Source organism: Toxotes jaculatrix, chromosome 21, assembly GCF_017976425.1.
Source record: "Toxotes jaculatrix isolate fToxJac2 chromosome 21, fToxJac2.pri, whole genome shotgun sequence".
Classification (NCBI taxonomy): domain Eukaryota; kingdom Metazoa; phylum Chordata; class Actinopteri; family Toxotidae; genus Toxotes; species Toxotes jaculatrix.
Window position 1 is genome coordinate 13,851,056 of NC_054414.1, and position 26,630 is coordinate 13,877,685.

General features: G+C 41.1%; 1 protein-coding gene across 4 annotated transcripts in view; it reads right to left on the bottom strand.

Moving 5' to 3' along the window:
* The window catches only part of pald1a (phosphatase domain containing paladin 1a), a 45,558-nt gene that overhangs the window by 6,444 nt on the left and 12,484 nt on the right, over positions 1-26,630 (bottom strand). For 3 of the 4 annotated variants that reach the window (XM_041029299.1, XM_041029298.1, XM_041029297.1), the window contains exons 7-19: positions 26,507-26,582; positions 25,648-25,802; positions 25,408-25,504; positions 24,991-25,095; positions 24,567-24,662; positions 24,337-24,471; positions 23,932-24,048; positions 23,246-23,425; positions 22,891-23,088; positions 22,206-22,346; positions 21,979-22,050; positions 19,484-19,624; positions 4,174-4,329 (exon numbers count right to left, since the gene is read on the bottom strand). In XM_041029299.1, coding sequence (XP_040885233.1) covers positions 4,174-4,329; positions 19,484-19,624; positions 21,979-22,050; positions 22,206-22,346; positions 22,891-23,088; positions 23,246-23,425; positions 23,932-24,048; positions 24,337-24,471; positions 24,567-24,662; positions 24,991-25,095; positions 25,408-25,504; positions 25,648-25,802; positions 26,507-26,582 — 1,669 coding nt within the window. Of the gene's footprint in view, positions 1-4,173; positions 4,330-6,747; positions 6,935-19,483; positions 19,625-21,978; positions 22,051-22,205; positions 22,347-22,890; positions 23,089-23,245; positions 23,426-23,931; positions 24,049-24,336; positions 24,472-24,566; positions 24,663-24,990; positions 25,096-25,407; positions 25,505-25,647; positions 25,803-26,506; positions 26,583-26,630 lie in introns of those variants that run through there. The other variant, XM_041029300.1, reaches the window with a different exon arrangement.

Genomic DNA, 26,630 nt, shown 5'->3' on the forward strand with positions numbered 1-26,630 from the left:
TCAGAAATCAATCAGAATAAAGATCTCTTTAAGATGACACCTAATCCTAACCCTAATGCCAAAGAGAATGGTTGCCACAGCAACCGTGTCACCTCACAGAGTCTGACCAGTTTAAATCAATTTCTACCTTTTGTAGGTACAGTGTAATTGAGGGACATTTTGCCCGTAATTCAATTTATTTTAATGGTATGTTTGGAGACATCTTTTTGTGCAGCACAGTTTTGCACTGCACTTCCAAGACATGGCCTGTCAATCAAATAGTGTCTCGCCAGCGGAGGTTTCTTCTGTCCAACCCCCCCCCCCCAAAAAAAAGATAATTATTAAGAAGACATTTGCAAACACATTTAAAGGACATTACAAAAAGGCATTTACAGTGTGTGTGTGTGTGTGTGTGTGTGTGTGTGTGTGTGTGTGTGTGTGTGTGTGTGTGTGTGTATATATATATATATATATATATACACACACACACACACAGCATGTCTGCCCTAAGGTTCATGATGCTATGTAACCATGTAACCACAGTATCCTGGATTTGAAAACCTTTGCCAAATGTCATCTCACCTCCCTGTCTCACACTGCATTCTCACTGTGAACCATATATAGTAGAGTGAAAGGGACCAAGACAAAGTGCAAAGTAAGACATTATTGATCATGTCATTGCAGCAAGTTCAGACATCTACCCCACTTTCACTGACATTCCGAATATAAGAGCTAAGTTAACTTTATGTACAGTTTGCTAGCTACAGGTTACATTATCCTGTCAGGTGTCCCATCATCAGGGAAATTGGATTAAATTAATGCAGCCGCTCAATCAAATGGTAAGCTCAGACCCCAGGCAGGAAAGTAATGTGATTCTGATGAGTTCTTCATAGGAGTTTGAGTAGTGACCGAGCACTTCCAGCTAGTTTCCAGCTCATTAACGCTGCACTCTGTGGCTGATGATGAAAATGTGACTGTCTGCTGTTATCAGCGACAGCATGGGCCAGGAAGTAACCTCGGTCACCAGCCTAATTAGCTGTTAATTAAACTTCTATTTAGTTAGTGAAGAAAGTCATTTTATTGTGTGCTACAGTTCAAAAAGTACAACTAAACTGAGCTCCCTTTGTCCCCCCCCCCCCCCCCCAAATGTTTAACTACGATGACACTCAACATGTCCTCCAGAATTTTCAACATTATTTCCAACAAAAAACAAGTGATGACTATAACATGACTCTACTGTCATAATGATGGAATTAGTGGCATAGAAGTGTATATAATACTACCACATGGGCTGTTGTAGTAGGCTACAGGTAATTCCCTTTTTTAATGACCATGTGTTGACAAATGCTCTAGTGAAATCAGCCTCTTGATTTCAGTCTGTTCCACAACAGAAAATGTCAGTTTTGATAAATTGTGGTGCTATCTGAGGGATGCTCTCCGTGCAGTTGATGGATGGCTTGGTTACCCGTCTCCCCCCAGACCTTCCCAATGGCCAGGGAGGTGAGAGCCGAATGCACTGGCACATCTAAAGGACACGCTGGGTCATTTTTGTCATCCTGCTCAGACATGGCCCCAGGTGTTCCAGATAATACAGGAAAATTGCCAGAAGCTGGGAGTCGAAAGTGAAGGATGAAACACCTGTGAGGCTCCATTCTGTGGAAAACACTGCTCCAGCCACAGCAAATTCACCACTGATCTTGGAGGTGCATATTAACAGACTGATTATTATGATTATCATTGATGATAAACACCCAAATAAACACACGATTGCTAATAAGGCAAAAAAAAAAAACTGTTGTGTTTATCAAAAAAGAAGCTCAGAGGTGAGGTGTTGGGATTTTCAGCAGTTACAGCTGTACACTAAAATGTACTGGCAGTAGCCGAGGAGCTGGTAGAGACCAAAACCAGAGCTAAAAGAGAGTGAATATTGGACTTACAGTCACCAGGTGACCAAAAACACAAAAGCAAGGGAAAGCTAATACTTCTTTGTAAATGCTGGATGTGCAAATACATTCAACCTACAGTTTTTGTAAATGTATTCATATTTTACGATTTCTGTTAAAAATCCAAGTACAATTTGCACTACATGGCAGGGTATTAAAGATTTTCCTCAGTCTGGTGTAGATGATGTAACAAGAGGCTGATTTTTAGTGACTTCTTCAAACTTTACACAGTTGCTTTTACATTACTATGATGAAAATTGTCCCTATAATGGGAACAGAATAGGCTGCTGTGCAAAGCAGCGGGAGTTTTTCCTCAGAGGGGTAGTTTTAGTAGAAAGAAAAAACAAAAAAAGAAAGGAATACCAGCGAAAACAAAAGCGCCACCTAGATGATAAAATACAGAACTATCCTAGAGATAACATTTAAATATTATGATGTGGTGTAGTGTTTTCTGTTGCCTGCTTTACAGCAGAGCATCCCTGTCCTCTGTGTGCACGTCTGTATTTTCTCATGGCATAACTGGGCCATTAGAGTCACTCTGATGCACCACATATATTTGCTATTCATAACAGGAAGAATATGCACTGATTGACTGTGCATATTTCTGTGACAATTGTTTTCACAGCCATTGTTCCAGTCTATTTTGGAATTCCACGTTTTTTTCTTTGAGTTTATTCCACCTCAATAAAGACAAAGAAGGAAGAGATGTTCATTCAGTGATTTTCAAACATTCCAGCCTCTTGGCTTTGTTTCTCCGGGTCCTCTGCTCGCAAATAAGAATAGAAAATGGCTGTGAAGTTGCAGGATGAAATCTAAATCATAATCAAGTGATTGTTTACTTTTAGCAAAAGTTTTAGACATTCATGTCTTATATTTTGAGACTACAAACAAAAAAATAAAAATTTCATTATTTAGCCTGAAGCAGCTTGAGTTACCGCCTCGTGATTGTACGCCTCTGCCAACCAGTCAAGCTGCAGTTTACATCCATTTGTCTGAAATTTTGTCTCTTGAGTCTAAGTGAAGGTTTGTGGCTAATTTGAAATAATTCTGTCACAGCATTCCTGAGATGTGGCGTTCACGAGAATTGAACAGACGGACAAACAGACAACGCGGGAACATTATGGTGGCCATGGCTTTCGCTTTACATATCGTAAAGGTGCTGCTGATGGTTGCTCTGTGGTGGAAATGTGCTAGTTCTATTTTAAAAACAAAACAAAAAATAAAATGAGGCCTGCTGAGCCATAACAACAACACCTTTTAATTGAAACCAAATGTATAAAAATTTAAATGAAACCATATAATACTGATTCACAGTATTTACCTGTATTTATGCTGAAATGTGTTTTGTCAACCTGCCAAAAGCTATTTTTTTTGTACCACCACATGAGCTTAACATCTAGCAACATACATTTTAATTGCAGTGTGTGAGTGTGTGTGTGTGTGTGTGTGCTGAGTACCACTTACAAACTACTCATTTGTTTGGAATGCACATAAATTCTCAACTTTACTGTAGGGGCACAGGTGGCCAAACGATTAATGTACCAACAAAAACACAGAGCCGAGACATTATGAAGTTCAGTGTGTGAAGAACCAGGCCACAATAGAACCAAAACCAGCTTGTAAATTCCTGGAGGAAAATCCAAATGAAACTCTGGTAACTGGCTCACAATGTGCACAACCTGAGTATGAAAAAAGCCCCACTGTCCCTCATGTCCTGTTTCTGTTTTTCATCAACAGGCTATTAACACATAGCATTATGGGTAACTGATTGAACTGTGATATACCCAGCAAATCTTACACACGTAGAGCAGCAAATGAGGAAGTGAATAGTAGTCTCGAAGGCCACCCTCCTCAAGTGCCTGAGAGCAACAATTGACTCAATGCACATCCGCTGTGCAGATGGCTCAGCCATCGGGTCTTTTCTAATATTTTTCCAAGCGCTATTCAAGGAAAGATTCATTATCAGCTGCATTAAGTTGAGCTTTCCATCTGATGGAATTTTAATTGAAACAACCAATTCATTGTGTGGCTTAATGGAAGGTGCATTATCATTTTTTCTTGAGGCTTGCCTAGTTATCAAACATATTCCCTGTCGGTTCTGTCTGTATTTTATTTGCATAAATGTCACCAGTAGAAATAGATAAAATGAATACAGGATATACATAAATACTGAAAAAAGGGAACAGATGAAAACCATATGTATATAAACATCAACATGAGAAACAGTAGCAGTGGAGCAGAGATCCCGTACCTGTTCCATCCAGAGAGTGAAGGAGCGCTGCCAGGAGTCTTTCTTCTCTAGATGCAGGTATGTGTTGAAGAGGATGAGGTAAATGTAGCGTTCCAGGCACTGCAGGCTCCTCAGCAGCAGCTGTTGACACTCCTTCTCGGTCTTACCACTTTTTATCTAAAGAAAACAGGTAAACAAAGTTCTGTTCAACAACACATTTTTCCCATTCAGCAACTAATGTTGGCAGAAGCGTGCTTGTTACATTTTTACATTTGGACTGTGTACTGGCATATGGGCTGTCTCTCTTGTACTGTAGCTAGTTCAGTGTCTCTAATTGCCTCCAGCATGAAGGCTGCGTTTGCATAAGGTTGGTCTTGCTTGACTTTTTAGTTGAAAGTATCCAGAGAGCAAAGACTTTCACCAAGGCCACACAATCATCACAATATATCTAACTATATCTCAATCAAACTGACTGCAACTGACTTTAACAGGTCACACAACCACCCACTACATCAGTGTCTGTGATATGGATGATATCATACACCATCCTCCCCTATCGCATTCTCTCATCTCTTTTATCTGCTGAAGAAACCCAATGGCAGATCGCAGTTTTGACATTTGAAGGTGTTCAGTTTGTAAGCCCTCTACCAAACTGTCACCCAACGTACAATTTCACCCACTACACCCTAGTATTCACAACAGTTGTTTACTCATTGTGCTTCCAAATACCCTTAAACTCCACTGTTTCTTCAATAAACGGTTATTCTTATGACAATAATTATTCATATTTTCATGGCAAACCCCTATGGTCAGAAACACTAGAAGAATGCAATTATCCAAAGTATGAGATGCTCCCATAATTCCCTTTATTGTTATTCAAGAGACAAGATAATAGTACTCTCACAGTACTAATTCACTGTCTACAGGAGGGAGAGGAAAATCCTTTGCAAGACAACCTTGGACGCAAGATCACAAAAAAAAGTCAGTCGATACGTCAATAAAAGTTTGATACAAGAATTAAAAAGCTAAAAGCTAAGCACAACTTAGCAGCTCAAGCTGTAATAGCACTATTACATGTCGCTTCTCACCAAGTAAGGCTGGTTATTGGGTTGCTCTTCAATTACAGGCTTTGAGCAGCACAGAGGTAAATGCAGACAGGCTTTCATCAATATGGCGAATCAGTGTTAAGATGGGGTTTTTTTCCCCTTCTTTTTTTCTCCTTTTTCCTGATTACTAAGAGCCTTGAGCACTTCCAGGCATCAAGTGACAAGGTCTGCCATCCAGCTGTGTGTCTGTGTGGCGAAGTGTGGATTGGATAACGTGTCAATTAGGGTTAAGAGAAAGTAACAAGAGGGGACGAGGTCTTCAGGTCTTCAGACAGTTTCTCACAGCAGACTGTGGTCTGCATCAAAATGAGCATTTGACTGCTTGTGGTCTTTGTTTTGACAGATAAAACAGATTTAAAGGTTATCTGCTCAGTTTGCAGCTTATCAGAGAAGTACATCACAGGCTAGGGGCTGCACAAAGAATAATGAAAGTTTAAGTTTAAGTAGTTGGGCTGGCACTCAAGGTAATTTGAAATGTGCACCATAATACAATCATTCCAGGGCTGAATGACGCAACAGAGAGGGGGGGACGTGAGTGGGGTTTCCTGTCCATTCCCAAACAGCTGTGGTTGGATCCCAGTTTTCCAAGCATCTGCAGCAGAGCAGAGGAGAAACTACACCTAGGTAAACAATGGATGTGCTGTCTGTTGTCTATCAACTCTCCCAGGGCACAGAGCAAGAAAGAAAGCATACACACACCTAACTTTTCATAATCTGTCTCAGTTAACACTGACTACAGTGGAAGGGCAGGCCAACTCTGGTGAACCCGATCTCCCTGTGCACCCTGCACCCCCAGGGGCTTTTCAACATTTCATCTCATAGCCTGAAAATCCACAGTGCCAAAGCCTGGCAGCTATCTGTGCACAAGCCACGGCCAAATACGGAGCTCTCTCTCTCTCTCTCTCTCACACACACACACACACACACACACACACACACACACACACACACACACACACACTCAGATCAGTTGTTTGCAAAGATTACATAATTCACACCTCTACAATCTGCTGAACCCTAATTCTGTGGAGGCCATCTGTCTACATTGACTGAGCCATATGTGTGGTTCAGTGGCCTCTTGTGCTCTCTCAGAAATTCCTTCAGAAAACAATGTTGGGGAAGATGTGGTGAAGAAACAAGAGTAAATTTCTTCCATTCCATGTAAAGGAGACAGCCTTGAAAGCTTTGGATTTTCATGGATTACATTTTCTTAAGTTCTGGTGCAGTCCTGTACTGTGCTTATTATCATGTCCATGTCCACTACTGAGCATTTAGTTTATACAAGTTAATAAAGTCTAGAACATATTACAAAAAAAAAATGCTCTTACTTGATCTATTGAGGTGAAAATCAAAGAATTGAAGTCCTTTTTTATTCTACAGATGGAACAATTTCATACATTTTTAAAAAGAAAAAAGTTTTGACTGAGGTAGCGAAATAGAGGAGAGTGGAGAACCGGAGAATTCTCTCATCTCGCCTGGCCTTTCAGAACAAAGGAGGTGGCAGGTCAGTCCTTGTTCGTTATCAAAGGTGAAAGCCATTATGCAGCCAGCCGCTGAGGTGTGATAATGAACGTCCTCAGTTCTGCTCAGTCCTGAGTGGGATGGGAGGCTGGCCAAATACAGACCACATACCATTGCTGAGAGAGTCCAGGAATGCTGGTTGGCTGAGCAGAGCTCTACGTGAGGACAATGTGAAAGAAAGAGAAGTGGTTAAGAAAACATGGAGGCAGAGTCCATTATCACTGCACAAACACTCATGAGAGCGGGGGCAGCTTTCTGTTAAACGCATGACTGGAATAACCTTATCTATTCCTCCTCGATACAAGCACTACAGATTAGAAACATCTTACCGGTTCCTGTAAAGTCAAAGCACAAAGCGTACACACCCAATGCCAATGTCATTCAATCAGAGGAACTATTCATCATTAGACCCCATAGATATAAAGACATTTTGTGAGACAGATACACATATTCGCTTTCTTATTGAGCAGTAGAACAGAAACACTCATTCCACTCTCATATCTGTTTAATATGAAGCAGGAGCCAAGATGGAGATGGTTAGTTTAGCTTAGCAAAAAAGGCTGAAAGAAGCCTGGGTCTGTCCAAAAGTTTAAAAAAGGGCTACAAACACCTCTAAAGCTCAGTAATTAACATTTTACAATTCATTTGTTTATCCATAAAAGACCAAGGTGTAAAAACGACAACTTGTGGTTTTATGGGCGGTTGGGTGCCGGGCTACTTTTTGGCTGGGAGCAGTGACTGTGCTGGTAATCTGGTAACATCACAAGAAGAAGAGGGAAAACACAACTTGTCCTTTTCATTCTTAGGTTTTTGTACAGATAAGACAAATGAGATATAACGTGGTAACTGTCTCCTTGCTCCAGCTTTATTCAGAATTGAAAAGACAGAGGTAAGAGTGGGATCAGTAAGAAAGCAAATAAGTGTATTTCCCAAAATTACTATGTCTTGCCATATTCGGTAAAACTAGTTTTTCTTGTTTGTATGCGCGTACTGTGATAAGAAGGAGGGACAGAGACGGAGTAGTGTTTTTACTGTTGCTAATATACACTAGTCAGGAAAGACAGACACTGTACAAGACAGCAGGGGGTTGTACGGCCATTAAGCCAAGTCAAGTACAGCCACAAAACATGTGTTACCACATCTAAACGAGCTGCAAACCCCTATTCAATATGCTGTAAAACACAAAAAATGTTGGCAAAACAACTCAAAACTACACTGGAAACATGGCTGCTGAAAAGCAGACGCTGTGTTTCTAAAATGCTTCTCCTGGGCACAAAACGCAGCACAGTCACGTCCACATCAAACACATCAGATTCAGACCAGGTTCAATCAAAGGACCTTGATGCAAGAGGTCAGTAACAGGTCATTATGTAAATGTTTTGTTTTCAAAACTGCATACTCAATAACAAGGCAACGATGACACGTGCTACACATTCATAGAAAGAGGGTTATTCACAGTCTGATGCTGTAAACTCCCACCACACACTTACACAGACTGACAGGCAAGTCAGTCAGTTGCTGTTGGCTAGTGCTATTGATTTATCAAATCACTGACATTTTGCTCACCAGGGTGTCTGAGGGCACCGGCAATTTCTGTCTATCTTTTGCAGTGAATCACTCAGAAGTTATTTTCCATGTGTGCGTCAAGCATCGACAGCACTGACATCTCACAGGCCAGCCTGTCATATTGCCTCTTACCTCTCACACTAAAAAGGCAGTGACAAAAAACATTGCACTGTGAAAAGGATTAGCACGTTTCAGACTAGAGGATTCGGAGAGCAATTATTGGGTATGTCAGCTGTTTTTCTTTTCTAATCATGCTATTGGTCTGGAACGCCTAAATAGTGTGTTACGTCATGGTCTTAAAACACACCAAACCCACTTGGCCATCAGTCTCTGTAGGCCGGCTGCTGGGATGGTCCCTTGCCCGTAGTTTTTGCGGTGTGTCTGGCACCACTGGCACTAATCTGCTCTTAGTGCCACCCATTCAGCCAGCTGAGCTTGTTGAATCAGCAGCAGAGGCAGTCACTAAAAGAGAGCGCTCTGATTGGCTGTGCATTAGTACAAAAGAAACTGAAGACACCAGCTGGCATGAAAACAGTGAGCTTTGTTTCTCAGCATCTTTCCACAAAGCTGAGACCAAAACAGAGCAATGTCACCTTGATGAAATTTATTTTTAAAACTAAAATTTGTAATAAAACAACCGTTGTTTAACCATTTCATGTTGTTTTTTTTTTTATAACCCACACTGGCATTAGTGCAAAATATGCAGTATAAAGTAAATGAGAAAGCGCCATGTCTGCACTTCAACTGTACTTCAAACTTTCTTCTTACTTTTTTATAATCTTTTATAAACTATATATTTTTTTGTTAAATTTACTGTACTAATCTTTTTCAAAATCAGGTAAGTATGGTTCATCTATAAAGGAAAGCAATATAGAGCTATTGGAAGGAGCATCACAGTTCAATGCCTAAATGGTGGCAGACAAGTGTTGAGGGTCAACCTTTCTGTGGGTTCGTGTGGGTGAGGACTGAATGTGAGAAGTGCGCATTATGGAGAGATCCGTCTGCTTGACATATGGTGCCAATTACCAGCTGATGGGGTTGCCGAGGTAAAAAGGCCAATCCATATTGGCCCTTCCCACCCAGGTTTGCACAAGCAGCCATTCATCACATTCTACAAGAACACCTCCCACCCAAATCCTAAACCAAACCCCAACCTGTCTAGAGTGGACAGGCAGCCTACACATGGCTCATTGACTCAATGTACAGACAACTCAAAGTTGAGTGTACATGCTGATTTTCAGGTTGGTTCATTAAGTGGACCCAAACCAGGGTTCAACTGCAATTTTTGGAACTACTTTCCATGGAGGCTGACTTTTGTTGCCAAAGTTAACAGATGCCATATTTCAAAAGTCTATAGCCAGAATGACAATGGGACAGTGTATGCAATATTTAAATTAAACAGTATTAAAGAATTCTTAAAGATGAAACACTGTTTGTTCCTCCCTGTTCATTCCTGTCTCACAAACACAACATGGACTTCACAAATGACTCATCTTCCTTAGTCTGGCCTTTTCTCAGATGCCACTACGTCATCGCACAACTCGGAAAGGTTAATGTTTTGTACAATTCCCCTTTTAGAACAAATAAAACTCTGCTTGTCAGGCTCAACTCTATATTCAGTCAAACTTGGCTAAACTTTCAGCAGACTAAGCTAAGCTGTGACTTGAGCTGAATACTCAATAGAGCTGCAAATCATAGCATGTCCATGTAAGCATGCTAAGAAGGCTAAAGTTAATTTGTTTACAAAAATTAGTACGCCCCAACTGATAAACTGAATATTTTCCATTCCTGCTACCTACTGGTAGCTACAGCATAATAATATTCATTACTACTAAACCCTTTTACCAGCCTACATAACATCCAGTAGTCTTCAAACAGATCAAAAGACACCTAATCGGCTACACACAGCCGCTGAAGGGGTAAAATATGCTCATCTGTCAACTTGCAACTTTAAATTGGCTCTTTTTCAGTATTTTCCTTTTGCAGCAGGTAATTTAAATCATTTCTGTGTGATTATTATAATTTTATAAGAAATTATTTTAATAACATTATTCTGCTCTTTTATGAACAAGATTAGTGCTGTAATATAGTGGGCCAGCATGAAAACTTTAATTCTACTCTACATTAGGCATCAGCTCTCCAAACTTGCTGGCCGTTATTTGGGTTGCATTTTCCAGCAATGTGCTGAGGCAAAACATTGTTTACTCTCAGCACATAAATAATGGAGCTGTTTCCAAATGTTTACAATGGACTTACATCACTGAATTTCAGCTCTCTTGGCTACGTTTCCATTTTCTTTTTTACAAGTGAAAGCCCTTATCACCGCTCTTGCTTCTTGTCCTGTCAACTTCTATAGAACAGCATGTTATATTTCAGTTTTCTCCTTCTCTAAAAGTCTGCGTGAAGCTGTCTAACTTTGCTTAGAAAGGTGAGATATATTACTATTATAAATATGAATATTAGCATTATTAAAATCTTTGCCATTCTTAGGGGCTCATACCACAGATGCTGGAATGTGTCAGGGTGAAAGGATTATCTTAACATATTTCTCACATATTCCTCTGGGTTCCATGAATATAACCACCATATGTATGGTTTTTTTTACATTCAAAGCTATTTTTCTGAAAACCCGACCATCCACCCACCCTGTCTGCCGCCTGCCAGGTTGGCCAGTAGCAAAGCAATCAAAGTTATACTGTATATCATCTGGCTTCAAGCTGCAGAACTGATCTTTATGGATCAAGATAGTGCCCAAAACTCCCTTTTCAAAGGAGCAGAGAAGCCATGTAGCAGCCTGTGAGAGGAGGGGACGGAGATGCCTTTATGTTAATGGTTTCTACAGATTCCAATCCTCTGTCTGTCTTTTTCCAGTCGCTCAGCCACACTGCGCTGATTAAATCATGAAGTCGAGGTTGAGGTGGATTTCAGGGGCAAGCTGTGTCAACCCACATACTGTATGTGCAGACCCGCCACCAGCCAATCAGTCCATCTTGCCAAGGGCTTGAAAATGAATGTGAAAATGTAACTCAAAGAGTTCAAATACTTTGTAATGACATCATAAGCAAAGTCTTGTGGATTATGATCTCTATTATAATACATAATACCTTCCTTTAATATTTAAACTCACAGAAATGAGCCTTAAAAAAACAAAACAAAACAAAACACAGAGAACTAAAAAGGAATGTACCGTACAATCAATAGTCAACAGGCTTTTGACCAGAAAAGGCCAATTTCTCAGACAAAAAGACAAGCAAAAACACATCACGTGTCTGGTGAGCGGAGATTACAAAAGCCGCAGGAGGAGACAGGGCTCATCAACTTAGCCTACACAGAGACTGGAATATCTGCCCACACTAACCACACGCATTATGGTACATTCTGTACGTGCACATGCCTGGCAACAGAGCACATCGAGACTCCCGCTGTGAATCAATCATTTACTGAGCTATCAAAATATCTTGTGCATGCAAACCCAACACTGGGGCATTAAAATGGTATGTCTGCGAGCTACACATAATCACTCAATATTTCAAAACCCACCAGAGTTCTTCAAATCAAATTTGTACTCTTGGCCACAAATGACATTTTGTATTGATGCTTGTGGTTAATAGAAAGCAAATGTATTGATAGTTGACCTTTGTTTTGTGAGGAAGGCACGGAGCTACTGTGAAGGCCATGTTGCTTGTTAGCCACACTACAGCTCGGTCAAACGTTTTGGTCCAGGGGGAAATGAAGTTTGATATCAACATGTTACCAAGTTAATGTACTAAATTTTACAAGCTAACTGGCTGTCAAAATGCACAATAACAATCTATTCTTAATCCTGCCTAAAGTTTTTATTGGCTCGACTGTTTTTCCAACACAGGAGACAGTTGGCAATGACCTCCCCAGATGTATTTGAATCACTGAAACAAATCAGAGATGTGCGCGGTGCAACATGTGTCTGGAACCAGGCTGCTCTGGCACCACCTTCAGACTAAACTTATAAACTTATGTTTCTTCCCTTATTAGTCAAATGGATCCTAAAAGAGCAAAGTTGTCTCTTCATTTTTCAACATCCAACAGTTTTGTTTTCTGTAGTGTAACAATCATTATATCCTCATGGGGCTGCTGGTGTGGATACAGACTTTTCTCGGTCTTCAGTCTGATCTGTGAACGGTGAATCGTGGAAGCAGCAACACATGGATTTCACCACCTGAGCAGCTGTTTTTGTCAATCTATGGAATGTGTTTTTGCCATGAACCTGTTTCTTATACACAAATAACTTATGTAAGGCATTTGTACCAGAAATTCAAGCCAGCATGTGTAAAATCTGTGTTATTATAATGATTACTTCCAGTAATGAAAGAACGCAGAAAGAAGCCACCTTGTGCCTTATTGTGAGTTGTTTCTGTAGGAAAGAAAACCCCATTTGACAAGGCAGGTCTGAAAGCTCCTTGCTGACTGTGTGAGTTGTTGGAACTTTGGGAGTAGTTATGGTGTCGTTAACACGGGATTCATCTGTTGCTCAACTGTCCTCACGTATGAAACTCAGCTTCCCCACTGGTGCATTATTCCAAGTGCAATTCCTGGAGCAACCCAGTCCAGTCACGACTTCTGCATATCTCACACGGCTGGCATTTAAGTCACTTCACCACTGGGATTGTATTCCTGTAGGTATTTGTTCAGTGCCAGTAGTTAGCTAGTGTGAAAGCTTAGACCAAAAAGGTGGACCTTTCCCTGGTGAAATGATTTGGGGCTTAGCAGGATCTGACAGACAGCACGACCACACTGGATACTGGAGGCATGCTTAAACACTCATGCATGGTTTTGGAGGTAGTTATTCCTGGTCTGTGGGACTGGAGCAATGACAGGTTTAGTGTGTGGGGGCAGGAAATGGCAACCCCTCTGTGGAGCGCCCAGCCAGGTCTGAAACACAGGGAGGTGGGGGACATGAGGGAGGTCAGGGCAAAGGGCAGGCCAGGGCAGTTCAGTTATTCAGGGTAAAAGGGGACAGACTAGGAGGCAAACATAACGATTTCTGAAGTGGTCAGCATGTAGAGTGTGAGGCAGAGCATCAGAGCTTGAAGTGTGAAATAAACACACGGCATTATGGTAACTGCAGAGGTCTTTGGCAGTGGCTGCAGGATCACAAGGTCAAAATAAAACAGAGAAAGGCACTATATTTCAGAGGGAAATATACTGAACATTTTACCCAACCCATTTTACCCAAGTTAACTAGCTTCACTGTAAAGTAAGATTGTGTTGCTGTGGCCACAAGTACCAAGGTCAGTAAATGATAAAAATCTAGCCAATAAATCAGCAAACACCATCAGACACTAAGACTAAGCCACGTGAGACCAAGTTAATCTGTAGCTGCAAAACCACTGACTCTATTCACCTGAGGAACAATGCATTTTATATGTTAGGCAACTTTTCCTTTGTAAGAGGAGGACTGTTATTTCTAATTTCAAAAGTTAGATAATCTTGCCATTAAGTGGCTGATCTGAACTTGTTTATGTTTACGTAACAGCAACAAGGCTGCAAATTAGCTCATGCTCATTAACACTGCAGTAGGTGATACTTCTGATAATAACTGAAAGACTCCCTGTAATCAAATGACTCCCTGCAGCTATCTGCAGTATTCAGACACTTTCAATTAATTGTTTTTGTGAGCTGGACTGACCAAAAAAAAAAAAAAAAAAAACAGAAACAGTGCTGGTTTATATAAATACCATGGGCAGCTGCTCCCAGATCTCACACAGCCCCCACAACACTGTACAACACTGCACAACACTACCTGCCCAGTGTGAAATGGCAGCTGAAGTACACAGGTGTCTGGTGAGAAAAATGAAACAACTGACCGTACAAAGAGATGTAAGTTGGATGTGGATGTGAAACTAAGCAGCTGAAAATCACACAATGCAGACTCAAAATTAGAATATTACTCAAAAGAACCCAAACACTTTTATATCCCAGTACATTACTGTGCATTACAGTTGGTAAGGTATGTAACTGCACTGCATTATAGAGAGATATGCTTGTAATATTTTGTCCACACAATTTGAATGTTGTATTAAACTGTATTTTAGGTAGGTGCACCAATTAACTAGTATGTGTACATGTAGTGTACCTACATATGGCATAATAAAAATATAGGTTATGTTTTACTTATGGTTGATACAGAGGTTGATACAGAGGTTTCCGTTTGTAACTCAGTCACCCAAATGGAAGGTCAGAAACCGGATGTTCATGCCCAAGTTCTGACTGTAGTTTGTTATTGTGATGAAAATAACATTTTACATCGCTTCAGTTCAGCTGCTGGAGAGCATGCTGGTTCTGGGTGTGAAAAACGGTGCAGCCAAATGGTGAAGTGGTTTTGTACAGTACAGAGTGTCTAAGCAATTAAACTCTGAACACGGCCATGGTGGTAGCAAAAGTTAGAATAATAAGCAGAGGGGAAATGATTATAATTCAGGGGTTTTGAATGATTCGCTGTGAAGCTGGAGAGCATTTGTTCTGACGATGCAGTGCACCAGGTGATTTCACTGATTAGTTCATCTTTGGTTGAAGATGTACTAATCAGTGAAATCACCCGCCACAGCATAAAGGCTTGAACGAAAACCTGTATACACTCGTACACACATATGGCTATAAATACCCTAAATCATAATTTAAAGGGGGGTATGTTTGGCCCGCTGACAGAGAGTAGGAAACCTGACAGAGATCGATTATATAATCATTGAGTTCACTTTGTGCTGTCGGAAAGTCACAAGGATCTTGTTGCGTGTGGTTTGTCTTCCTCTTAGTCTGATGTATCTACTGCAAAGGTACAACTAAACCTGCTCTTTACAGACTCCGAACAAGGCACATAAATCATTAATGACAAATGTATGAGGTCAGCATCAGGCAGCCTTCTAAAGGATCATGCCATATTAGAGATCAGTGGGCACTTTAAACATGCACTAGATGTATTGGAGTATCATTTGAAGTCATTCGCAGTTGTGGAAACTCCCTTAAAATAAATGGGCTCCTGAATAGCAACTGACTCGTAGCAGCTGCGTGTAGCCCCCTGGCTCACCAAACCCCCCCGGAAAGTCCCCAGAGATGCTTTATTTACCTCTATGTGCATTGCCACACACACACATGCACACACACAGAGACATACAGCTGTATCATTACTCCCTACTTTCTGGATTCGTTGTGCACAAAGAGACGGTGTTACCCTTATCCAAATAACTTAGCTGGTTGCACCTGCTCAGATGGAATTTGGTCAAAATAAGTCATTTTGCAGACAACCGCAGCAAATACTGCTATTAGCATTGGCATGTGAGAGGCTGGAAATTATGAATAAAAACAACAACCCCTGCCTCTTCCACCTTCCTCCCTCTCACCATGTGCCAGGTCTAAATAAGAGCCTCTCTTTAAGAATAAACTCCCACTTCAAGGAAGAAGAAGAACCTGCCTCTGGCTCAGGTGGGCTCATTTTCCTGCCAGTATTTCTCTTGGCCGTTACCAATTCTCCCTTGTAATTGGCCCACTTATGTCAAGTGGTCATTCTAATTGAGAAGAAAACTGTTAACATGAAGCCAAAGGAGTATTAGAAATAACTCAGATTAAAGTGCAAAGCTGCAAAATACTAGTTCCAAAGTGGACAAAGTGGTTTGTTAACCTTACAGCGCGACTCCCTCTTACTTTCCCCATTCTGATTCTTTTTTCTTTCTAATCCCTTGTTCTTCTTTCTTGATAAAAAAAATAATCGGGCTGTCAGTGCCGTGGTGGTCCCCTAAACCTCTGCAAACTTGGAGCGTTGAGCCCAAGTTCCTCCCCCTTCTTCTTTCCTATAGACGTCCTCTACCTTTCCTCAACGAAACCTGCTCACAGTATTCTCCCCTTTCTAAAAATATTTTTCCACTGCCCCGTCCAAACCATGAGGGCCTTTCTTTGGACACACACGCGCAAACACAGCATGATTTGCCGCTCATTCACTCTCGCTGCATGTGTTTCAGTTTTCTCACCACCTGAGTGAAAAATCATTCTTTTTTCTTTTTTTAAAAGGTGATGCAAAAAAAAAAAAAAAAAATTAAGATTGAAACTTTCACCCAGCACAAAGGATTAAGAGTTGGATTTCTGAGATTGTCAGATTTGACAATCTCCATTTCTGAAGCTACCAATCTTCAGTGATCACATTTTATGTACGTGTGATGAGAAGTCTCTCTATAAGCTGCTTAGGATAAATCAGACAAGGCTATGTAATCTGCAGCCTGGTGGTCTGAAGGTTAACACGAGGCCTTCTAGAGCTAAGTGACTTACAGGACAGGCAGCGAGATACGATTGTTTATGGAAATTGTTGATGGGAAATTAGAATGATGTAGGCGGATGATAAAAAGGGAAAGCAGAAAAATCAATCAGAGGGCTAAGAGACGGAAATTAAGAGATTGTGAACATGTTGGTGTATTAGCATAGAAATATGTTTTGGTATGTTGCGTTTTCAGATTCCCCGCTCACCTCCAAATCATGTCTGATCATCCAATAAATTCAACCTGGGAAATACAACACACCCGAAAACACACAAACCTCCACAAAGAAGGAGAACAACATCAAAGTAAACACTGGTGTGCACAGATTGCCTGAGGCGGTTTTCTACCTCAAACTGGATTGACGATGGAAAGAAAGGCCCCTGCAGCTGATCTCTGCACAGCAGACAGAGGAGGAGGAGGAGAAGGAGGAGAGGAAGCGGGCTCTCCACTGCGTTGGCCCTGATGTTGGTGGATGCATCTGCAACGTGGGGTCACGCCTGGTCGGCAGCAGGGATTTACAGGCCCTTCAAGAAGAACCCCTCCTCTGTCCCCCCACCAAAACCCCACCCACCACACCTCCCCCCTCTTCCCAGGCCCCTCTGAGAGCTGGCGGACGGTTCGGGTCCCAGTGTAAATATATTTTTTCCTCTATCAAAGACACATTTTCCAACCACTCTCAAAGGGGAGGAGGGTGCTTTGGAGGGGGGAGGGCTATGAGAAGAGAGAGAAAGAGTGGGGGGGTTTTCCCCTCTTCTTCCCCCACTTTTCTCCCACCTCTCTCCTCCGCTGCTGCCTGCCGGGTTCTAGCAACATCTGGCACTGTTTATCACCTGGCCTGCTGGTTCAGGCAAGAGGAGAAAGGCTGAAAGAGAAACCCAGTGCCAACCTGAGGTCCACTATAGCAGGGTTAACAGATCATTCTGGTTTATTACTGTCTGGGTCTGTTTTCTGTAATTTTGGCCATCATGTCTGTTGGTAATGATAACACTGTATGATAACAAAGTAACTGCAGAATTCTTGAAACAGCGAAACAGCTAAAATCAAAAGCATTAATAAACTGATGTATGATGAGGCAAATAAGGAAAACTCTGGGAATGCACAACTAGAATATCAAACTAATTCATATAAAAAAACTGTCTGTAAACTTAGAATGGATGTTTTCAATAGATAGTTTTGTTAATAATGTCATTGTTCACCTTTATTTTTTCATCCAACTTTCATAAAGTTGGGAGTTTGAAAACTTGTATGATTATCTGCCCCTTCATGTTTCTTCCTCCTTCCCCTTTTTTTTGTTGCTATGTCCCCATGTTCACAAATCTCAGCAGCTAAAGGTGCTTTGTAAAGTTTTCTTATACAACAACTTCAAAAATAAGAACTAACTTGTTACGAACATTATCTTTTTAGACTCTGGGACAGGGTAAGGTCAGTGCATTTTACATCACAGAATTTAAATACAAACATGTAAAATATATGTACTAGTACATATATTTTACAAACATGTAAAATATATGTACTAGTACAAACCTGAAAATGAAACTATTGTAAAAACATTACCTAATTGATTTGAAAGGCATCTGATATGGAGTCTTTTCCCTGAGCCTGGCACCAGAAAGTGACAGACAGAGGGAGAATATAGGGGAAAGACAGAGTTCATGGGACAATGAGGCCCATTGATACGATGGAGACAGGACCGGGTGCCTCCAGCACGCTGAGTACGGCTGACGGTGCACAGAGGCACAATGATTACAGTCTGCATTACAAATGGCTAAAACAGAGCCGTGGTCCTGCAGAGGCCACAGCATCAGCAGAGACCTTGTCCAGGTCTCTGAAACACCAATGTAAACTTCATTTGTTATCTTTATGCCTTGCTAATTTAACACAACGTCCAAACGACCAGGAACAGCTTTCAGAGATGGAGATGTAGCTGCTTTTCATCTTTTTTTCATTCATTTAACATAAAAATACTCCTCTACTTTGTTTACACCTACCAGCCTTTCCTCCTTAAAGCATAATGTAGAGAATCTAACAAACTTAGCTCATCAGTGGACTTGAGATTAAAAGACATTCAAAGCATGTAGCAAACGCAGCTGACACTGATACAAAATGCTATTTAATACTACGGTACTTGTACAGTGAACAGAACAAAATAATAAAGCTTCAAGAGGTCAAGCCATGAAATCCCACAAGTAATCATGTCTTTTCCTGTCCTTTTTCCTCTCACTCTTTTCCATTTAAACCCAAAGGAATTCCATTGAGTTTTAGAGATAACGTATGTTGCACCGCAATCGTTTTTCCACACTCTGCTGCTCCTGCCTACACGGCAGTGGCTCGCTCTCATTCATGTCAGCTGTAGCTGTAAAAGACATTAAAACAAGTTCTTGACGCCATCTATGGCGCCCCTGTGGAACTGCATCTTACATCGATAATATGCTGACAGTGTCCCAGCATGAAGAAAGCAGATTTATAAGTAAGCAGTTCTTGTTACTTTTCTGATTTGATTTACCCTCTTGAGAGGAAAATATGTCAGACCCTAACAATTCAGACAGGAGGTTCAGAGGGATGTGTGATGATTTTTACTTTTGAACATACAACAGTTTGTCCTTAATTTGCAATATATATTCAACAAATGTTTAGAATACTCATCTGGACTGTGAGTTTCCATTTAAAATTGTATTTCTGCAAAGGGCCCTCAAACTCCAACTTTAATCCTGTTCAACTAAACGAATTGACGTCTTTCCTTTCTTGTTTTCAACGCTCTCAGATTGTGAATTTTAAAAGTGCTTAAAGTCTATTTCAAATAAAGCGAATGTTCTGTGTCTTAGAGACTGGGTAATGATACCACAGGGACAAGTGATGTACCTGTCTGTATGTGCAGATGATGATCTCTCTCAGATGGTAGTGCATGGGGGTCATGGTCTCGCTGACAGAGTCCAGGGCCATGTCCACCTCCCTCTTCATCCTGTGCCCGTCAGGGAGCAGACGAACCAGCTGCATGACGACCTGGATGGCAGAAACAACAGACACTCCTCATGTTTCCAGCCAAAGGTTTCAAGAAATGTTTCCAAAGTTGAGACAAGACTGCAAAATTTAACAAGCACCTCTAACTCTGGTATATCTGCCTCCCACCTGTGGCTGTATGTTATTTTAATTTCGCAGAAGCAGAGTCACGCAACATCATTATTTACATGAAAAATCTGTTTTCCAGATGTAAAAACATTTGCAAGGTTTTGTTTTTTTTTTGTTTGTTTTCTTTGGTTTGTTTTTTCTGGCATTTTAAGTCAAATGTAATTCAAAATGCACATGAAAACATGGATGGAAATGTACTGAAGCTACAATTTCTCTGTTTTCTTCTTTTTTAAAAAAAAATCTTTTTAAATGTCTCTCACCACAAGGTTTGCCAAGAATTTCCTTTTTATGTTTTTATGCTGTGTGTTATATTCAGTATTTTAATGGACTGTATGAAATGTGCTATGTCAACAATGTTGTCTCGGCTTAAAGCAACAGCAGCATCTGGCATCAACCCACCATGTCAAAATGTGCATGTATGCTGCTATACCATTAGAATGAAACAATATTCATACAAATACTATGAGGCCTGATTAAAACAACCAGGCAAACTGTCCCATCTTGTGAAGCCTGATGATAACGATTCTTTGTGTAACACTCAGCTGCATTAATAAGAAGCACACTGCCCGACAGTCCTGACCTAAATTAAATATCGGTGCGAGTGTGTGTCAGCATGTCCAGTTATAGTGCTGACCCAATTGAGATGGGGCATGTTTCCATCAGCAGAGTCTATATGATGTAAAACCACAAAACTGTGTGACAGTCCGTTACAACCTAGATAACTAAACCTTGCTGGCGGCCCCTCTGCAGATGGTTTCCATCAGATACTGATGATAACACCAATAAGAAGAAGAAGAAGCAGGAGGCAGGAGAGGGAGGGAAAGCCAAAGAGCAGGATCAGAGAACAGAACAGGCCTGCATACAAAACCCTGTCCTATCATTCATAGTGTGTGTCAGACAAGCAGCATCAGCATGCAGCCTGGTGACTGGGTGCTTGGGAAAAAAACACACAGAGTCTGTGCCAGTATCCATAAAACCTCTACACGTTTCTCCGTTGGAATTCTCTTAAAGCACTTTTTTCTTACCTTTTATGACACAAACTGACTTTACACAATAACAAAACCTATGTTATCAAAGCTATTCATGTTTTCTTTCTTTAAATGTCTGTGCAAGTTCTCATTCATCCAGGTCATCATATCCTAAGGGTTGACTGAAGGCAACTGGACTTCTTGTTGAATTGCCTTCAATCAACCCTTAGGATTTCTTTAAATGGTTTGTTCACACCTCTAATTTCATATACTACTATGAGACAACTTCCTGTTTATAACTTAAACTCTTCATTTATGTGTCTGTGTGCTCTTCAGAGTGGTGAGAGTGAACCAAAACAGTAAATTGGCAGCTGAACAACGAGCTTAAACTCGCCAAAAGTCTGTAAAGCCAAGGAGAGCTGCAAATTTCATTCACGTTGTCACATTGTCATCATAAAAATCTCAGAAGACTGTCTATCACACTTTCATTGTATCACACCAGGAGTTTCTATATCACACTAAGAGCGGATTATATAACAACACGCTAGTTCCTCCATCACGTAATGCTGTGAACCGCACAGCCTTAGCGTCACCTCTTCTGGCAGATAAGGCAGTGGTGATGGCAACATCACACTTCCTTCAGAGGCTAAACTGAAGGCGGACAAGGTTTCCGTGGCGACGGCTCTGCGTTTCCCAGAGACTCCGGTGGCCGTGCTGCTGTGACTGACGTGCCGCATTGTGTGCCTGCAGAGTGCAGCCTCTTTCTGTGTGTCCGTGTTTACAGTGCTGAGGACACGGCCAGCAGGTTCCAACCACCGATTCATTGTCACAACACTGAATCAGAAAGAACACCCAGCGGCCCTAAATCACAGCCACTATTCAGGGCTGAGGAGAAAAGCTTTGGTTTCTGGCTTTGTTTGGCCACAGCTTTCAATCACAGGTGCAGGGTTAGAGGTTAGAAAACTCACAAGGGCTGTACATTACCCCTTTAATACACAATTGTATTGTGTGCACTGTTCATTTAGAGGAGCCGTTGCTGTGATTTGTCAACAAAGCACTTTATGATAGCTGCTCTGCTGCAAGCAAACACGTGTCTAGAGAACCCCTCAAACATCTCGTGCACTGAGGTTATGTATGAAATAATACAGTTTAAAGGTTTTGCTGCTCCCTGTTGCCTTCAACTGCGACTCAACTACACAAAGTTATCACATCTTTACAAGGTAGAGAAGGCTATGGTTTTGTTGTTTCAAGTGTACGTACCTCAAATTCTCCTTTTGTGTACTTTGCATCAGGAACACTTACAATCTCATCATCTGCAAACTCAGGGAAACCCTGTAAGTGAAAATCACCAGTCTGTGTGTTATATTGGATTTTGAAAACATCTCTGTCACATTTGATCATTTCTAGATAAAATGGTATTAAAATACAAGCGCAAGGGCCTTAATGAAACCGAATGAACATGCAGGAAATTCAAGGAAGCGTCTTACATTAAAGTGCCAGAGAGTCAGAACAGCGACGACCATGGCGGTCGTGGTCCTGCCTTTGCCGTTGGAGCAGTTAAACACGAAGGCTGAGTGAGAGTCCTCAGCCAAGGCGCTCTTCATGGCCTCCAGCAGCTTATCAAAATCCTAAGAACAAGAACACACACACATACAGTTCATGTATAAAAACACACACACACAAACTCTACCACAATACCCCTTTATTTTATCTACTTTAATGCCTGTATCAGAAAATCAAAGACAATATCACAACATATCAGGATTATATTCAATCACATTCTTAACTTTCATTTTGTTATGCTGAATCCTAATTGACATCAGTTTTTACATGAGCAGATATCATGTATGTTACATGATATCATGTATGACATTTTTTACCCCACATTCAAACAAACATTCTAATAGAAAACTGCGAAATTAATTAATAATAACGAAGAAAATGATAAAATACAACTTGAGTGCTTGACAAAAATGTTAATAGAAATAGTTATTTTATTTTATTATTGTATGGTGAAAGCCTCAGTATGACAGTAATAATCTTCACCACCAGAGGGAGCACAAGGCTTATTTATTGTCACTTCTCTGCATTACAAGCAGCTACCAAAGGAACTTAGAAGCTCTTTCTGCACCTCATGCATGTTTAGCGCAACCCCCGCCCCCCCATCATTACCTCCTCCCTGGGTGCGCTGTAGTCCGGCAGAGGGATGCGTTTGTAAACGAGGCCCTGGTGGGAGCTTTTGTGCTGGTTGAAGATCTCCTGGATCGTCAGGCAGCTTTTAAACATCTTCATCTGTTTCTCCTGCTCCAGCGTCACTTCCAGCCACTTCTGAGCTTGCAGGACCGTCTCCTTCAGAGACGTCTCAAGTTTCTACAGGCCAGGAGGGGACAAGAGCACTTTTATTTCAATAGTTTGAAGCTAGGGCAACTCTGAAGCTTGCAATGGTAAAACTAGTGACTGTCACTTCTGATAATTAATCTGCATCAGCATTGAAAAAAACATCTTATCAGCATCATTTTCTCTGTACCTCTATTAGCTGTGGGTCAGATGATGGGATAGGAATGTGTTGGTCCACACACGAGGGCTCCCTCGGCGTGAAAATCTGACCATTTCCTTCTAACACCAGCTCCTCCTGCAGGTTGACCCACAGCACGTGGCTGTGCTTCCTCTTCTCATCCGTCAGATGGGCCAAAACTGCTCCGGTGGCCTGCAGAGAGCGAGTTTACGATTAGACAGCACGGAGCTGGAAGTCCGGCTCAAGCATCCTGAGGTGGGCGTGAGTCTCCACAAAATCCGCATGAGTCATTCTTCTGAGTCTATTTGTATTCTCGTGAATATTCATTACTGCAGGTGTCGATTACAAAATTGGATAGGAAATTTTTTGTGATGATGAGGATATGCAAAATCTGTCTCTTACAGATTAAAGACTCATTCTCTTCCTTGTGTACACACTTGGTGTATAAGCCTCTAATATTTAATCATATTTAATAATCTTTAATAAGCCCCAAAAAAGCCACTTAGCAATGTAAGTATTACAAATACATCCTCTCTAGATGGAAGTGGTAGTCCATGAAATAAACAGTCAGTGTAAATCTTTAATCTTCTTTTCAATTCTTCAAGCTTATGTTTAGGATTTCTGTGGTTAAGTACTGTCACAGAGTAAATAAGAGCTTTCGTATAAATTTGATGACAGTATGAGGGAATCTGCTGCACCTCTGATGTTGGCTGAGCCATTCCGTAAACAGGCATCTTGGGCACTCGTCTGAAGTTGACCGCCTTCATCTCCTTCACTGTGCTGAGCACGTCAGGAGCCAAGTACTCATCAGCAACCTGTGCAGACACACGTTACACACATAATGTCTGAGGCATCTAAAGACAGAGGTGATTGAACGATTGCGTGAGAAGACAATGACAAATTTGAGGGACTTAAATAAAACATGGAGATCACGTGGTGAGCTTTTTTAGAATAAAAAAAAAATGAACACAGCAGTAGAATTTGAATGTATAAAAAGTGAGAGTTTATCTGTGTCCTACACAATGTGGTTTCTCATAAGAGACACAGATACAATCAAAAGTCTAGAGACGGCAGAGTCAGTCTTCTTTATCTGATTTCCTCACCAGGACGCGGGCTCCTCTGGTGACCAGCTCGGCCGAGGCTGACAGCTCTGACAGGTCCATGCAGGCCAGCAACCTGTACAGCCACACGTGGCAACACATCCACTGGCTGAAGTTGGACACAAAGGCAAGAGGATACTGCAAAATGCCACAACAAGAGTTACAACTCAGATTATTTTCTCAGCTTTTTATCAGTAAAGAAATTTACTCTGCAGAAAAAAAAAAACCTTTACCTGTTCATGAAGGTAAGCGTTAAATACAATCAAGTAGAAGTAGCACTCCAAGCTCTGCATGGTTCTGTTGAGAAAGTAGTCTTTGGTACTGTTTCCCTAAGAAACAAGCAAAAGCTTCAATATCTGCTCAGAGTAGCAGCTCATATTTCTTCAGTGAAGCACCTCATCTAAACCTCCATTCAAGACGCCCACTGATTTACTGACAGACAGGAGAACATTATGCTAAAAATTCAACTCTGTTATTTAAGTCTTCCATCAGCTTGAGGACCCATGTTGATAAGGACTTCATCATCGTTATCATTATCTCTCGAGTAAGAGGAAATCAACTCCTGCTTTACTTAGCAGAATATAACCTGAGCAGCAGAAGACACAGGCAATCAAGCAGAAGAGAAAATCAAGGTGCTGCCACACAGATCACACTAACCTGAATCTGATAATCTTCTCCAATCCCTTCCAGCTTACTCTTGTTCTCATATATTGCTTCTTTTATGTTGTGCATTTCTGAACACAGGGCAATAGCTTGGTCAACCTATCAGATGAAAACAAGACATTATCAACTTCAACATTTCTGAGTGTCAAGAGTCAGAATGAAATATAAAAACAATTTGATCTTGTAAGTCAGACCTTGACTTAAATAATCTAAATTGATGATCCTCTCCAGAAATATTAAAGACATACAAAAAATACTGTTTGGAACAATAAATTACAACAACAATAATAATAATGATAATACATTTAAAAAATTAATTAGCTCCTTATAAATTCTTAAACTTACATCTAACCCATCTCTCAATTTTTGTCTTAAACCAGGCGTTACGATGGTGTAAGTAATCTGTTTTACCTCTTCCATGACCTGCTGCCCATTAGGCAGCCTGCTGATCAGAGACTGGATGACCTGGAAAAGTGGTTTGGGCTCTGGAGCTGCTGCTTCCTCAACTCTGCAAAACAAAGCAAACTCCAATCTAACCTGACATCCAAATAAATGCTGAATGAAACACGTTTCAAAGCCTCATTAGTGAGTTTTAAATGTGTTTAAGTCATTATCCCTGTTTTCCAGATGCGTGTGATGCTGAGTTCTTACTGAGACTGCTGTTGTGAATCACCCCTCAGGCGATTCATGACCAGTGTGCCCAGGATCATGGCTAAGTTGGTGCGGCCGACGCCCACCTGGCAGCTGAAGAGCAGCGAAGGCAGCGGCCGGGATGCATCATGGCCCACAGACAAGCTGGGGCTCTCCTGGAAAACAAAAGATGAAAATGTTACTGGCTGAGTGTGGTTTTGGTGAACTACAGATCAAAACTGTGGAACTGTGGTTTTAAAGTCTGTTTAAAAACAGAAATGGGAAGTGAAGGATCTTTCAGCAAGGGAGACTCCAGGAGTATGATGTCCTAAGAGAGACCTGTAGAAAGAAAGAAAGAGTGCAAGAGAGAAAGAAAGAGCATGGCAGGACTTAGTAAAGCTCCGATCCAAACACTGTCAAAAAAAAAAAGAAAAAAAAAAAAACAGGAGCCACTTTCCAACCACAGGGAACTGGACCGGCTGCTGCATGTCAGTCCAAAAAAGGGCAAAACAAGACGAAAAGAACATCCTGTGAGAGTGAAGGGCAGGACGGAAACCAGACAGAGCGAATGACCAAAGAGCGGACACAAAGTGAGTACAAGCTGCAGGTTTTCTGCCATTTTTTTTGCATAACTATCACTTATTAGATATTAATAACACAGAAAAGACAAATTCAAAATGTGGATTAAAAAAAATTAAAAAAAAACTACTATGACCTTCTCACTGCCTCGAGTGAGAAAGACCAGATGCACTCCAATATTCCAGCCATTTATAACTTTAATGGCACATCAAAACACAACTCCAACAAGAAAAGCACAACCAAAAAAGGTCTATTGAATTGGTGGACTTGTAGCATGATTGACATTTTTACATGAGCTTACCCTGACTATGTTAACAAATGCGTCAAAGTCTTCTTCCAATGGCGCTCCCTCCATTGGTAGCGGTAATCTGTAGTACCTGCAATACAACAGATTGTTAACCGAGAGCTGAACCTGTGCCTGTGTT